Source organism: Orycteropus afer, unplaced genomic scaffold, assembly GCF_000298275.1.
Source record: "Orycteropus afer afer isolate SDZICR_OR568_19922 unplaced genomic scaffold, OryAfe1.0 scaffold00069, whole genome shotgun sequence".
Taxonomy (NCBI): domain Eukaryota; kingdom Metazoa; phylum Chordata; class Mammalia; order Tubulidentata; family Orycteropodidae; genus Orycteropus; species Orycteropus afer.
In genome coordinates this window covers 9,352,801-9,366,735 of record NW_006921656.1, presented here as the reverse complement: position 1 = coordinate 9,366,735, position 13,935 = coordinate 9,352,801, and the positions used below count along the sequence as shown (strand labels likewise).

Sequence of the window (13,935 nt, the reverse complement as noted above, 5' to 3'; positions counted from 1 at the left end):
CTCTGGTAGCATAGTGGCTAAGGCACTTGACTGCTCACCAGAAGGCTGGCGGTTCAAACCCACCAGCCACTCCTCGGAAGGGAGGTTGGGCAATGCTACTTCCGTAGTGATACTGCCTCGGAAACCCAAGGAGGGGTCACTATGAGTCGGGGCCGACTCGACGGTAAACAACAACAACAACAAGAACATCTTTTTAGGTCATGTAAAAATCTGTTGAGAATTTATATTAATATAATTAGGACTAAATTTATGGTTTGTAAATTTTATAAAATTCTTCATGTATATTAGTCTTTTTTTTCCCATTTAAATTTACACTTGATTTTGTTGAGACTGGAACAAACTGTGTAGATTGTTATCTCAAAATGGGGTCAGTACTGATTTTAATGCTACTCATTCGTGTATCACAGTCATTGTTTTACATTTAGCCCTTTCTATTTTAAATTGTATTTCTGAGTATTTGACTTTCCAGTAAAGGAAAAGAGGGCTATTGCCTAATTTGACATTTGGTGTAGTATAACTTTAAGAATATAATTTTAATACGTGGCATTACTTTGTAGATGTCAGCATCTCTTGGGTAGTTATCTGAAAAAGTCTAGAGATGTTGCCATGTGGATTGTTGTAAGTCACGTGACCTTTTTGGGTACCTTTGGTCTGGTATCAGTGCTGTAGTCGGAATCAGTGATCTGGTGGGGAAGCTGATGTCGTCACTCTACTGTTGAAGCAGGGGCTTTGTCCAACCTTGAAATGACACAAAAAATTATTTTTGGTGGCCTTTTATGTGCAAGGTGGACATAAGCAAAAACAGAAATAATTGCATTGAAGGTACCTGACAAGCTTAGCCAAGAATCTTAAGTAAATGCCTTTAAGTTTTTAATTAAAAGTGTTAATGTCTTATAAAATTCATTATATGTACTTAAGAGAACATATTTGTCTTCTGAAATTGAGAATTAGTGATGCACATTGGAGAAAACTGAAACTCCCAAATCATTTCATCGTTTGTAGAATGAGGGTAGCATATTAGGGAAAGCTCACATATTCTAGGAAGGACATCCGCGTTTTCCCCCGGCATGTAATGGATCCGTCAGTAGGAAGGACATGCGCGTTTTCCCCCGGCATGTAATGGATCCGTCAGTAGGAAGGACATGCGCGTTTCCCCCCGGCATGTAATGGATCCATCAGTAGGAAGGACATGCGCGTTTTCCCCCGGCATGTAATGGATCCGTCAGTGTTTTGGGAACTCACGTAAGACGATAAGATGTACTTGGGCATTTAAAAATACTTTCTGAAGAGAAAAACACCTAAAGTTTATGTTAAAGGATAGAGGTGACAGAATATTAGAAACGTTTTTTTTTAACCAGGATTACAGCAAGAACTTAATAAATCTTAATTTATATTCTAGATGTTTAGAAGGATTTCTCTTATCTTAATAGTACTATAATAACATATTCTAGTTGTATAGACTAATCTCACATTGGTATTAACAGTTTAAGCAATCTTAAATTTTTGGGCTTTAAACTACAGATTTTTATTTTTAACAGAATAATTTTTTACAGGGTATCTTTAAGAATATTTTAAGATAGAAAATGAAACAAGCAACTCTCAAGTTCTAATTTAGCCCCTTGACTCATTATTAAAGGTGCTGGTATTTTTTCAACTGAACATTTTGGCATATTTGTTTCCTATATGTTAAAGAGTCTGCGAGATTTCAATTGCTAAAATTTTTGAGACGTTAATTAGGGTGAAAGTCAATATTTTCTCTAATAAGCAATTTCTGTACAATTTTTCTCAAGGTTTATTGGCATCCAAAGCTGTTGGGGTGGATGGTGCTGAAAAAAAGGAAGACTGCAGTGAAACGGCTCCAATGCTGGAGCAGGTATGAAATGGTGGCATTTGATTGTTTTCGAGGTTCCCACTGGAATGGTCACGGAAGTAGAGTGTCTACGTGATTGAAAGTACCCTTTTGATCATATATGAGAATAGGAAACGAATTAATTGATGATATATTTTTAATTGTACCTTCTCCAAGGTATACAGATAAACTACAGACTTAATTAGCTTTTGTTTTCAGTAGACTGGCATTAAAGCCTTTGTCTCCAAAATTTGAAGGCCTGGAGACAGACATCCCAGGGTATAGGTGTGCAGCTGGATCACCTTTAACTAACTTACAAAAAGACCCTTACACAAATACTCGTCATTTGTGAGTTACAACAGGGTTTTTGACATCTAATAAAGCTGCTTTTGTAAGAAGTTTCTTTTATATTGTAACAATTGGTGTTAGACTGACTGTGTTTTATGAATTGATCAATGAGCCATACATTTTTGCTAGGATGTATATTTTAATAAGTACACAAAAAAGAGAGTTTAAAAACTATAAGGGTCTGTCTCTAAACCATCTAATAGAAGAATTTAAAACTTAAGGTGGCAGTAGCTAGATTTTGCCTTGGCTACCTTCAGATTCCCGTAAGACCTGTGCATACCGAACTAACCCTTCAGGTTCCCACAAGACCTGTACATACTGAGCTGTGCATGCTTTTACATTCTCTAAGGGCTTAACTTCTTAGGCACTGTAAGACTATAAGAATACAGTAACAGCCATAACTGGATTTTCTTGGTTCTCCTGTTTTAAAATCTGAGCCTTAATGTAGTTTTAATATATCCTTTTTGTATTAGTTTAATTTCTTTATTAGTAGTCTAATGAAGAAGACTTTAAAATGAGTATCTTTTGCTCTTCTCTATATACGTTTTGAAAAAACAGTCCAAATTTCATTGATATTGTATTGAGTTTTTCAGGGTTATTTTAGGCCTGATTTGATAACAGTGCATTGTTTTAGTGCCTCCATTCATGTTGTATTAAATCAGTGGTCTTTTAAATTGATGAATATGTCACCAATTCGTACTTCCTGATTTTTTGTGATCATCAAACGGTTTAGTCATTGCCGTTATTGTCAATATATCTGCCAAATTTTAAATGACTTTTTTCCTGTGTACTATTACGTTTAATGTCCCAGATAAAACAATATTTTGTATTTTCACCATGGTATTCTCAGAATGCAATAAATCAGGGACTTGGGTAATAAAATGTTTCTGGAAAATTCATTACAATGTCAATCTTTCATTATGCACAATCCTGCTGAGGTGAGTGTGAGTGTGAAAATCATGTGATACACCTGGAAGTTAGTGTAGAGGGCAGTGCCTATTGCAGAGAAAGACACAAAAGGCAGCATTTCAAAATTGGGTTCAAAAAAGAGAGAAATTGGTAACTCGGCTGTTTCATTGGCATAATTTAAAATTTTTCTGACTGTCCTTGCCAGTTTTGTAACAAAGAGGCCTGTAATGATTAGTGAAACTTTGCAAAATAGGTTGATTTTTAAGGAACATTGTGCAATTCTCACCTTTTTTAATGTGTCATTCAGGTTGATTTTAGTGTGAAAATGTTTTATAACTAAACTTAATTTTTGTGGTAAGTGGTAGTCCTGATTCAAATTTAAGAAGTCGAGTTATAAAACTCTTAATTTTCCTTCTCTGTTGGTATTGACCATAGACCTACAGGAGAAGTATCGATTGTCACTTACCTCTGTTTGTCTTAATGAGTAAAATAATGTCACTTATGACAGAAACTGATAACAGGCCTCCAGCCAAAACTTACTGTGCTGATGGAGTAATTTTATTTATATTTTTAAAATATTCAAAGTCTGTGGTCTTGAACCCCCATTCTCAGCTTATTAATTATAGATTATTTAATTGTATTAGGGATATGTCATGTTATATTTATTTTTGGATAAAACTTGCATTAGTTGCATAATAATTCAGTAAGGTTTTAAAAATGTTAATTTGTCCTTGTTTAGAAGTTAAGCACCTTATCAAAATATTAATTTAAGTTTTAAAATCTTGTTTCATAACTTTGTAACTTAAGCGTAATGGATGCTGTAGTAATGTCTTTCACATATGTGAAGATGAACAATAAAATTGTTTATTTACAAGTAATGGCTCTAATTACTTTTCTGGCAACACCTTTTGTGATAAGCCTAGGGATGCTTTCCCTTTATGTAGTACTTTTTCAAATTATTAAACTGCACTTACACACATGCATAACGAGTGAATTCAACAATAGAAATGATGACAACCGAATGAATGGGACACTTGACACCAGACCTTTATGTGGTATGTCTAACATGCCATCTGTAGAGCAGAGGTGCCCTACTTACAGCCAAATACGTCTTTTTTTCCCATCAAAATTTGAGCACCTTCTATTTTAGTGGGAACAGAATGTTGTTTGGTCCCCAGGCAATGGTCCTTCATACTCCAGAGAGCTGCAGACTGCACACTTGGTGTCTACCCCTCACCACAGATGAGTAGTGAAGAGGTTTCTTAAGGACAAACGTGCTGCTCATGGTGCTGACTGTCTTAGTGCATCTCGTGTGCTTTACTCTCAGATACGTCAGTTACATACATCAGTATATACATCAGTACATACATCAGAGAGAGAATCCACTGTAGGCATTCTGACACCATGGATGGCAGGTGCATCCCGTGTGGCTCCTCCTGGCTACCTTTGAACAGTGGACACATTCACACATGTTTTAGTATGTAGGACATTTTACTGCCAAATGAATAAAATATCCTTTATGAAAGAACTGACAGAGTTCTAATTTTTTTTTTTTTAAAAGTATCAGTTGGCAGGAAGAAGGTAAAAATTCTCATCTAAGAATGCGACGTATTTTGTTTTTAAATCCAATGTTTTTAACTTACACTTTATCTCCTTGGTTTTTTTTCTTCTGTTGTTGTTGTTTGTTTTGTATTGTTTTTTAGTCTTTTAACTCTGTATTGCTGGTGGCTGTAATTTCATGATGCATTATGCTTATGAAATGCTAGCTTTCAGCACTAAAGTGAGTTAAAGATACTGTTTCGTTAATTTGGTCATTGTTTTTCTGTTGAGATCTTTCTTTAAAGGGAAACTGTTACTTCATCCTCCACATTCAAGTTTTTGATAAAAGAAATTATTTTATAAGAAAATTATTGAAAATCAAAAGCTTAAATACATTCCTCTAGCACTCTTAACACATGAAATAGTATTTATCTAATTATTATAATAACGTTGGTAATTAATGGTACCAAAATGGATATATTTAAATTTACTGCATAAAATATTTGTTCAGTAAGATAACATTTTATGTTCTGAGAATATTTTGAAAAATGTGCTAATACAATTTAGACTCCAAGTTGACAGCATCCCTTTAAAGACAGCCTGTTCAACTTTTAGTTAATAATTTGTGGGGTTCTTTTTGGTTTTTCATTTGTAATAGAATTGTTATATGTTGCTTAACAATGTTTTTGGATACTAAAGTTGCTTAACAATCAAAGTAGAATACAGAAACAAAAATGAAGAAACCAAAATAAAAATATCAATTTTTTATTATTTATTCAGGCGATTTCACCTAAACCTCAAAGTCAGAAAAAAAATGAAGCTGACATTAGCAGTTCTGCCAACACTCAGAAACCTGCACTGTTATCCTCAACTTTGTCTTCAGGGAAGGCTCGCAGCAAGAAATGCAAACATGAATCTGGAGATTCTTCTGGGTGTCTAAAACCCCCTAAATCACCACTTTCCCCAGAGTTAATACAAGTCGAGGATTTGACGCTTGTATCTCAGCTTTCTTCTTCAGTGATTAATAAAACTAGTGAGCACAGATTTTTAAAAAATAGTTGCTTATCCTATAAGATACATTAAAAACAGTTTGATTATAGTTAATAATTGTATATTTATAAGATTGCTTTTTACAAACTCAAACTTAAGTTGCTATGGTAGGGAAGGCTTGAAGCAATTTCATGGGGCAAAAACCGTATCCATTTCTGACTGGTTTGTTGTGCAGACTGTGCGGCTGGTTGAGAGACCTTACCTATTAGTGAGACAGATTCCACTGTAGTTTGACTCTCCTCAACTAATAAGCCAAGAATGATGAGAGGCCTGATTCATTACAAAAAAAAAAATTATATCTATATCTACATCTATATAAATCTGAAAAACAAAACAAAGCAACAACAGAAAGACAAAAAGAAAGATCAATGGTGTATATTTTTCTCAGCTACAAAGGCTATTGAATGGATTTATTTAGTGTTTACACTTGTCTAATTCTTCTCTGCAATACCTTTTATTAATTCTTATTCTTGGATTTAGAGTGTAAACTTTAGTTATATCTCATTAAAGAAAAAAGAAAGATCTTGCATGATCTTACTTTCAAAGATTTTACTGTTTACGTACATCTAATCTTTCAACAGTTAACTTAAGGTTTTTAAAAACAGTCTTTTGACATGGGTTTGGATGTATGGGACCCGCGTTTCTCGTGTTAGTTTTGTGTTCTGAGTTAGAGGCACGTGAGAGACAGTTAACCTGGAAAAGCACTGGATGAGTGCTGTTGCTCTGTACACAGTGAATGAATCAGTGACAGGATGAGGAAACGAATATGCCAGGGTTCCTCGTGAACCGTGCTCTCTCACAGTTTCCAGAACAGTTACAGATACTGGCCCTGAGAAGACTTGTTATATATATTAACCTCCTCTTCCATTCATTTGCCATATTTTTCATCAAACCGTATTTTCCCATTTTTGATTAGGTTTTTTTTTTTTTTTGCTTTTTTCCATTGTTCCTTGTTCTTTTCAATGAATAAATAGAAAGGAAGAGAAAATTTCATTGTTTCTTCATAAGCTCATTTGATTATGTCATTTATCATGAATATTGTCAATAGTAGTCGCTTCAGTGTCACCTGACATTGATAAGTATTTTATTTTTGAAATTCTCAGGCGTTGGTACTACTACCACAGTGTTACAGCAATTGATTTTTTTGTTCTTTCACTTTTTTCAATTACCATGTCTTTCATATAATTTTTTATAAAGTTAAACTTTTAAATACTCATTTAAAACATCAACCTCTTCAGACCTCTCTTAGTCCCTTCTCGTAAATTAATGTGAACTTGTTGGCCTATGTAGTACTGCCTATACCAACTAGTCAAATATGTTTACATAAGATGTAGAAATGAGACACTAAAGGTTAAAATATTTACCAATGGCAGATTTCCAAATTTGTATATTGTATAGTTAGAAGAGGCTTAAATGACTCACTAAGTTAGTTGTAAAAAAACAATATTTGAAGCAACAACAGTGTCATTTTCTTTTAGACGTCATTATTTGCCCAGAATAAGAACTGAAAAGTTGTTTGTTCAGTTTTTTTTAATGAATCAGGCCCAGAAATACATTTATAGCAATCCATTTGGGGGAATGAGGGTGGGAAAAAATTATTTACATTAGTTTTACTTTGGCAAGTAAAGCAAAGCACTAGATTTATAATGTGTGTCAGATTTTTGTCACCTATGCCCCTGCCTTTTTTTTTTTCTTAGTGTTTCTAGATTTGTAATGTAGCAAAAGGCACATAGATTTTTTTCTTTTTGTTTTGATACAAAGGGGGCTATTTTCCCTAAAGGAAGAATTGAAATTTACACAGTGGTCTATGATTAGAGAATTAAGGATAGTCTGTCACTTGGGAACCTACCTGAAATTAATGTTCTATCTTATTTTCTTTTGGTTGTAGTAGGTTTTAGATTTTGGAATATTTTGATGAACCTTTTGGTGAATGAGGACAGTTTTTGTCTTTGATTGCCTTTGGAACATTCTGTTCCTTGTGGACACCTTAAAGGAACATCAGAGGGCAGAATTTGAATCCTTTTTCCCATTTATCTCCTTACATATTGTAAGATGAACTTGGGATGTATATGCTTCATGAACATTGAAGATCTTTTTCTAGGTCCTCCACAGCCCGTGAATCCCCCTAGACCATTCAAGTCTAGTGAGCGGAGAAGAAGGTCTCAGCGTTTGGCCACCTTGCCCATGCCTGATGACTCTGTAGAAAAGGCCTCTTCTCCCTCTCCAGCCACTGATGGGAAAGTATTCTCCATCAGTTCTCAAAATCCACAAGAGTCGGCAGGCCCAGAGGGTAATGTATATGTTGATTTGATATAGAATCAAACAAAAGAAGATAAAAAACTAAGTGATAAAGTTTATTAGAATATTAAGAAATCTCTTTTTCCCTCCTCATGTCTTTTTGGATTTATAAGCACTTCTTTTATATGCTTTTAACATGCTTATTGAGTGCTGCCTTTGTGCCAGGCACTGTTTAACTTAGGTGCCGCTTTAATCCGTGTTGATATGAACTGAGCCAGTTTGTCTAAATTAATACTATATTGCATTCTTTATTTTGTGTAGTGCCTGATGTTGCACATCTGTCACTTGAGAAGCTGGGATCGTGTCTCCCGCTTGATTTAAGTCGTGGCTCAGAAGTTACAGTACCGGTGGTTCCCAACCCTTCTTACCATAATGAATTCCCCAGAGTGGAAAAGGAAGACCTGCAGATGCTTACGTACTCCTCCAAAGCAGGGACTGACGGAAGGGGAGCTCCAACAGCGTCAGGTAAGTAAGAATCCCTTTATAAGTCACTAACTTTGTAGTGATAGGGTGTATGTATCCATTTTGATGTACAATTATGTTATTTGAATTCCTGTATAAGAAGCCCTGGTGGCACAGTGGTTAAGCACTTGACTGCTAACCAAAAGGTCAGCAGTTGGAACCAACCAGCTGCTCCGTGGGAGAAAGATGTGGCAGTCTGTTTCCATAAAGAATACAGCCTTGAAAACCTTATTGGGCAGTTCTGCTCTTTCTTACAGGGTCACTAGGAATCAGTGGTTGACGGGTTAGTTCCTGTGTAATTCCTTTTCATAAATATGTTTCTATGACACTTAATGGAGAGAAGATTTCTCTATTAATAGTTCTTTTGTGTGACCATTTTTAGCTGTCATATTTCCAGGACATGCTTCTTACTTTATCACTTTAATTTACAGTCACTTCCTGTGTTAAGAAGTCTGACTTAATCTTATGTAAATTTGTCCTCACTTTGAAATGATTGAACCAACCCCTACTAGAACCACATTCTTCCTCCCGATCACCTTCACTCACTGCACGTGCAGCTTCTAAATCATTGCACCTAAAGTAAGGGTAACTAAGGACCATTGGCACCTGGTCCAACTTACACGTTCTGAAGGACAAACTTAATATCCGATAACGTTCGTAACCTGTTGACTGCCTATACTTCCTTCTCCCTGTTCCTTTCTTACCTGTCACTGCTAGAGTTACCTTGCACATCTCTTATTTTAATAGATTAATGCCTAGATCTGAAGATTTACAGGTGTTGAAATATTTCTTACAGCTTCCCAAAGCTGAACCATTGTCTCTTGACTCTTTTCCTAAGTCCCATTTATAATTAGTTTTCCTTTTCCCCTGAGATTGTTGAATTACCTGAACAGGTAATTTCAATTTCTTTTTTTTGCTGAAGGGTTTATGCAGTTCTTTAATAATTTGGAATTTTTTGCTTGTTGAATAGATGAAAGTATGTTGTTAAAATTACAATGGACTTGTCTGTCCGTTGGGAAAATTGTTTGTAGATGTGCATGTGCAAATGTATTTTCCTTAAAAGCACATGTGTTCTGATAATGGTAGCTAGGCTGAAACACAGACCGATATAAAGAGGACTATAATGAAGTGTTAGGTTAGCCAGATTATGTATCCTGAAATGTCAGTGTGGTGATTGTGCATGGAGCTCTTCATTTACATTATTTTGCTTTTGTTCAGGGTATTAGCCCAGTCCCCCCCTCCCCCCGAATTTCTAGCATAGTATTGGCAATATGGCTGACTGCCATTGGGACATGGTTCTTTTTATTTCTCACTGTAGTTAGAACGACTAGGGTAGAAAGAAGACACCAATATTTTCCTTTTTAAATATTAGATAAACTACTTGGGAAAAAGGAAGGTTGGGCAATCCTACTTCTGTACTGATACTGCCTCGGAAACCCAAGGAGGGGTCGCTATGAGTCGGGTTTGACTCGATGGCACATAACAACAACAACAACTTGGGAAAGTGAAAGTAGTAAGACAGTTTTATGGAACACTAAAAGAGGAGTTCAGATTTATAATTTGATGCATTTGTGGATTTGTTTGTTGCAGACTGAGGATCATCCCATGGGTAGGAGAGATTGATAGCACTCTGGCTACCACTTCAGTTCCCTAAACAAAGGAAATGCAGAGCTTTAAATCTAACAATAAGTTTATTCAATACTTGAACACAGTGTTTGAATTTGTGGAGTGGGAGTATAATTTTTTTCTGAGACCTCTTTTTATTTTTTGTAGTTGGAGAGAAGTAATGGAATTTAGGCCATATTCTAATTGGATACCTTTGAGTAAAGCCTTTGAGCCTGCCTGGCTTGTATGCTGGTCGGCATGAGTATACATGTGAGCAGGTTTGCTTCTCCCCTCCCTGAACTTCTGGGAGCACTTGCTGGACGTGGTCCACCTCCTCCATTGTCTTCTGTTTAGATTTCAGTGTCAGGTTGTTTTGGCTTTTTGTTTCCTTATATTGTAATGCATTTGCCTGGTTGGTTGGTTTCCATCTCATTTATAAAAGAAATCTTTGTTACTGGTGAGTTTTTAAACTTCCATAGAAAGAATTACTTACCAGAAGTTGTATAAAAGACATTTTCTGTATTGTTTTTGTCAAATAAAACTGCTGGGGTGTTGGGAATGTTGAGATGGTAGCTGTTAACTGTGAACTAGTTTATTAGACTTAAGTTGTTAATTACTTTTTTGAGTACAACCCAACCAAGCTCACTGCTGTCAAGTTGGTTCTGACTCATAACGACCCTATAAGACAGAGAAAAACTGCCCCATAGGGTTTCCAAGGCTGTAATATTTATCAGAGCAGACTGCCTCATCTTTCTCCACAGAGCCTCTGGTGAGTTTGAACCACTGACCTCTTGGGTAGTAAGTAGCCAAGTGCTTAACTTCTGGGACCCTTGTTTGGGTATAAGATATTTTCGTATTGTTGAGTTTCGTAGTCATGCAGAAGGATTGAGGAGATGATGAACATGATCAAATTATTATATACACTTGCTCTTAACAGATTAAAACTTGCTTTTAATTGTTTTTCCAGTAGAGATAATGAATTTGCACTAATCCATCTACACTGCTCCCCTGGGACAGATGCCAGTGTGATTAAACAGGATTAGGAGTACTATGGATGCCCACATTACCACAAGAAACTGTTGTACCCCTGTGAAAACCTGTATTTTTATTTTAATATCAGAATATTTTATCTAACAGAGCCAACTTGTTTTATGTAATGATGGAATTTAAGAAAAGCCTGTTAGTTCTGTTGCTAACTGTGAATGTGATCTATATGCTAAATTATATATATTACCAATATTGAACTGCCTCTGACTTCTTTAAGGAGATAAAGGATATGGGTGATGGATAGAAAATTATTTTAGCTGTTAAATCTTTTATGAATTCTAAATAGTGTTATTGATGCTAGACCTGTGGTCAGGATAGAAATGCTTAACCTTGAAAAGGAAGCTTTTCATGTGATACCACGTACCTTAGGTCCATGGGTATATATCGCTCCCTTGTTAGACTCCTTTCTTAGGAGCCCTGTGTGGTACAGATGGTTCAAGTGCTCAACCACTGGCCAAAATGTTGGCTGTTCGACCCCACTTAGAAGTGTCTCGGAGGACAGGTCTGGTAATCTGCTTCTGAAAGGTCACACAGCCTTGGAAACCCTGTGGAGCAGTTCTGCTCAGTGTACACAGGTCACCGTGAGTCAGAATTGAGTCAAAAGCAACTAACAAGGGAGAGAACAGAAGAGAACGTGCATAAGATAGAGACTTTGTCTCTGAGAACCTTAAAATCTAGAAAGGACACATAAATTAAAACAGAAAGGTGAATGACTTTTCCATTAATGACAGCTATAAGTGCTGTAAGAGGCACAGAGTGTTTCTGGATTCAAAGAGAGAAAAGATTGTCCTCCTTTGGGGCCCCAGACAGAGTGGGAAATGGAATTGGATGATCTTAGCTGAGTTGGTAAGCTAGCCTCTTAACAGCACTGGAGGGACAGCCTACCACTAGCCCACCCTTCTTCTGCCCTTTTGTCAGTAATGAAAAGAAATCTACCTCACTGAAACTCAGGTTTTCATCTCTGTGATGAAGTTGTACTAGAGAATGTTTGTCATCACTTTTGGCTCTGAAATTTTGATTTTTTAAATAGGTTATTATATCACTGATCATACATTTTGATGGAATCTAAGCTTCTTCTAAAGGAAAGATCTTGATATGGTAGGATGATTAATTTTCACCTTCTAATTTTTAAATACTCTTCGTTTTCAGATATTCTTAGAAATTTTCAAATATTCTTAACTTCTTAATAATCACTGAAGACAAAGTTGGGATTAATAGATGATCTGAAAATAATTTTAAGTGTTTTTCATTAGCTTTGTGGTGAAATAAACACCTTCAATAACATTTTCATTTTCTCACTTTTGAAAAAATTGCTACATAAGTATCAAATATTTACCTCTGCATTATTGCAGAATATTATTGTTAATATGGATATGAATATTGGAACATATGGGTACAAAGACCATATGTTTATAATATCAAGATGTTCATTAGCAGACCACTAAGTTGTAGGGTGACATTGATTGAAATTCATTAAACTTTTCTTCAGTGCCACTAAAAAGTCATATCTCAAATTAATTTTTGAATGAATGGCATATAAAAGTAAATGAATACTGTTAATTATCATTATAGTTAAATTAGTTGGACTCTTCACGTAGAGAGTCCATAAATTATATTACTGATGGCCTAATATACTTTTGTCACCAAGGAAACCGGAGGTAGACCATGAAGTTGGTATGAATTAGTATGACAAAAACCATGGCATAAATGCTACATCGTCTGCCTCTGTGGCTGGTTTTCAAATGTCTTCATTTATAGTCCAGCATCTTACATCAACTTTACATTTACTTTTTAAAGTGTTCTTCGATTTGTTTTTTCAGAATTGTACATAGCATAACAAAACTACAACCAGAGATCGCCTAATCCACCCCTAGCTGCGCCCCAAATGTCCATGGTTTCCACAGAGCTTAAAGTTCCCATAGAGAATCATGGGGTTTGCCTGTTTTAACTAGAAGAATCTGAGATACTTAGCATACCAGAGGGGGCTTGTGATGTCATTCTACATTCATGGTTTTTACGTTGTGTACAAGCAGGTGTGCTTGCGGGAGCTACATCTCCTCCTGTAATCCAAAGAGCTCCTTTTTTTCTTTTCTCTTTTTTCTGTGTCATATATTAGATTGTCATACAGTATTTGATTTGAAGAGCATGTTCTGTTGATAAAGTTGAGTTTGAAAAATCACTGTTCTATACACTAATGTCTTACTACTTTGGCTCCCAAATGCTAACCCTTAGTGAAATAAAAGCAGTGTGGTGAACTTCTGTGAAACTCAATGTGTTCTTAATGAATTCTAGATTAAGACTATTTTCTTTTCTTTTTAATATGTGTGAGTATTTTACAAGTCCTACCGTTATCATCATATATATGGATATTTATTTTAATACCCTCTCTTGTGTGAAGTGAAATGCCGACAGCCCTTTGTCTGTCCCCCAGTTTTGCTTTTGCAGTTTTACCGCTTATGAAATCTAAAGGTTTGGGAGCCACTAGAACATGTGCAAACTGCCTGAAGGAGTGGTTCTCCTGACAGCATCTGGGATGACAGTTCCTAGTCCCTGTGCTTGCCTCTGTGCTCTGAGCAGGGGTCCATGACCATTCTGTTTTCCAGTTACCTGAGGGACCCTCCCCAGCAGAGTAGCTCAGTGAGGTAATCCCTAGACTTGAGCCTCCTGCCCTGCAGCAGCAGGAGATGTGGAGCAGTGCCCCACCTCTTACCCTTGAGGGCCTGCTCCCCAGCAGCAGGGACCTCACCTCGAGGCCACAGGCTTTGTCTGTACTGTCCCTGAGGACTTAGAAAGCAGTTCCTCAGCATCTGGATTGTAAATGCCTTATC

The 13,935-nt window shown here is 36.2% G+C and overlaps 1 protein-coding gene across 1 annotated transcript in view; it reads left to right on the top strand.

The window, feature by feature from the left end:
- PHF20L1 (PHD finger protein 20 like 1) overlaps positions 1-13,935 on the top strand; it is an 88,491-nt gene that overhangs the window by 45,369 nt on the left and 29,187 nt on the right. The window contains exons 8-11 of the mRNA XM_007940541.1: positions 1,791-1,873; positions 5,426-5,678; positions 7,797-7,985; positions 8,255-8,458. Of these exons, the coding sequence (XP_007938732.1) occupies positions 1,791-1,873; positions 5,426-5,678; positions 7,797-7,985; positions 8,255-8,458 (729 nt within the window). The remainder of the gene's footprint in view (positions 1-1,790; positions 1,874-5,425; positions 5,679-7,796; positions 7,986-8,254; positions 8,459-13,935) is intronic.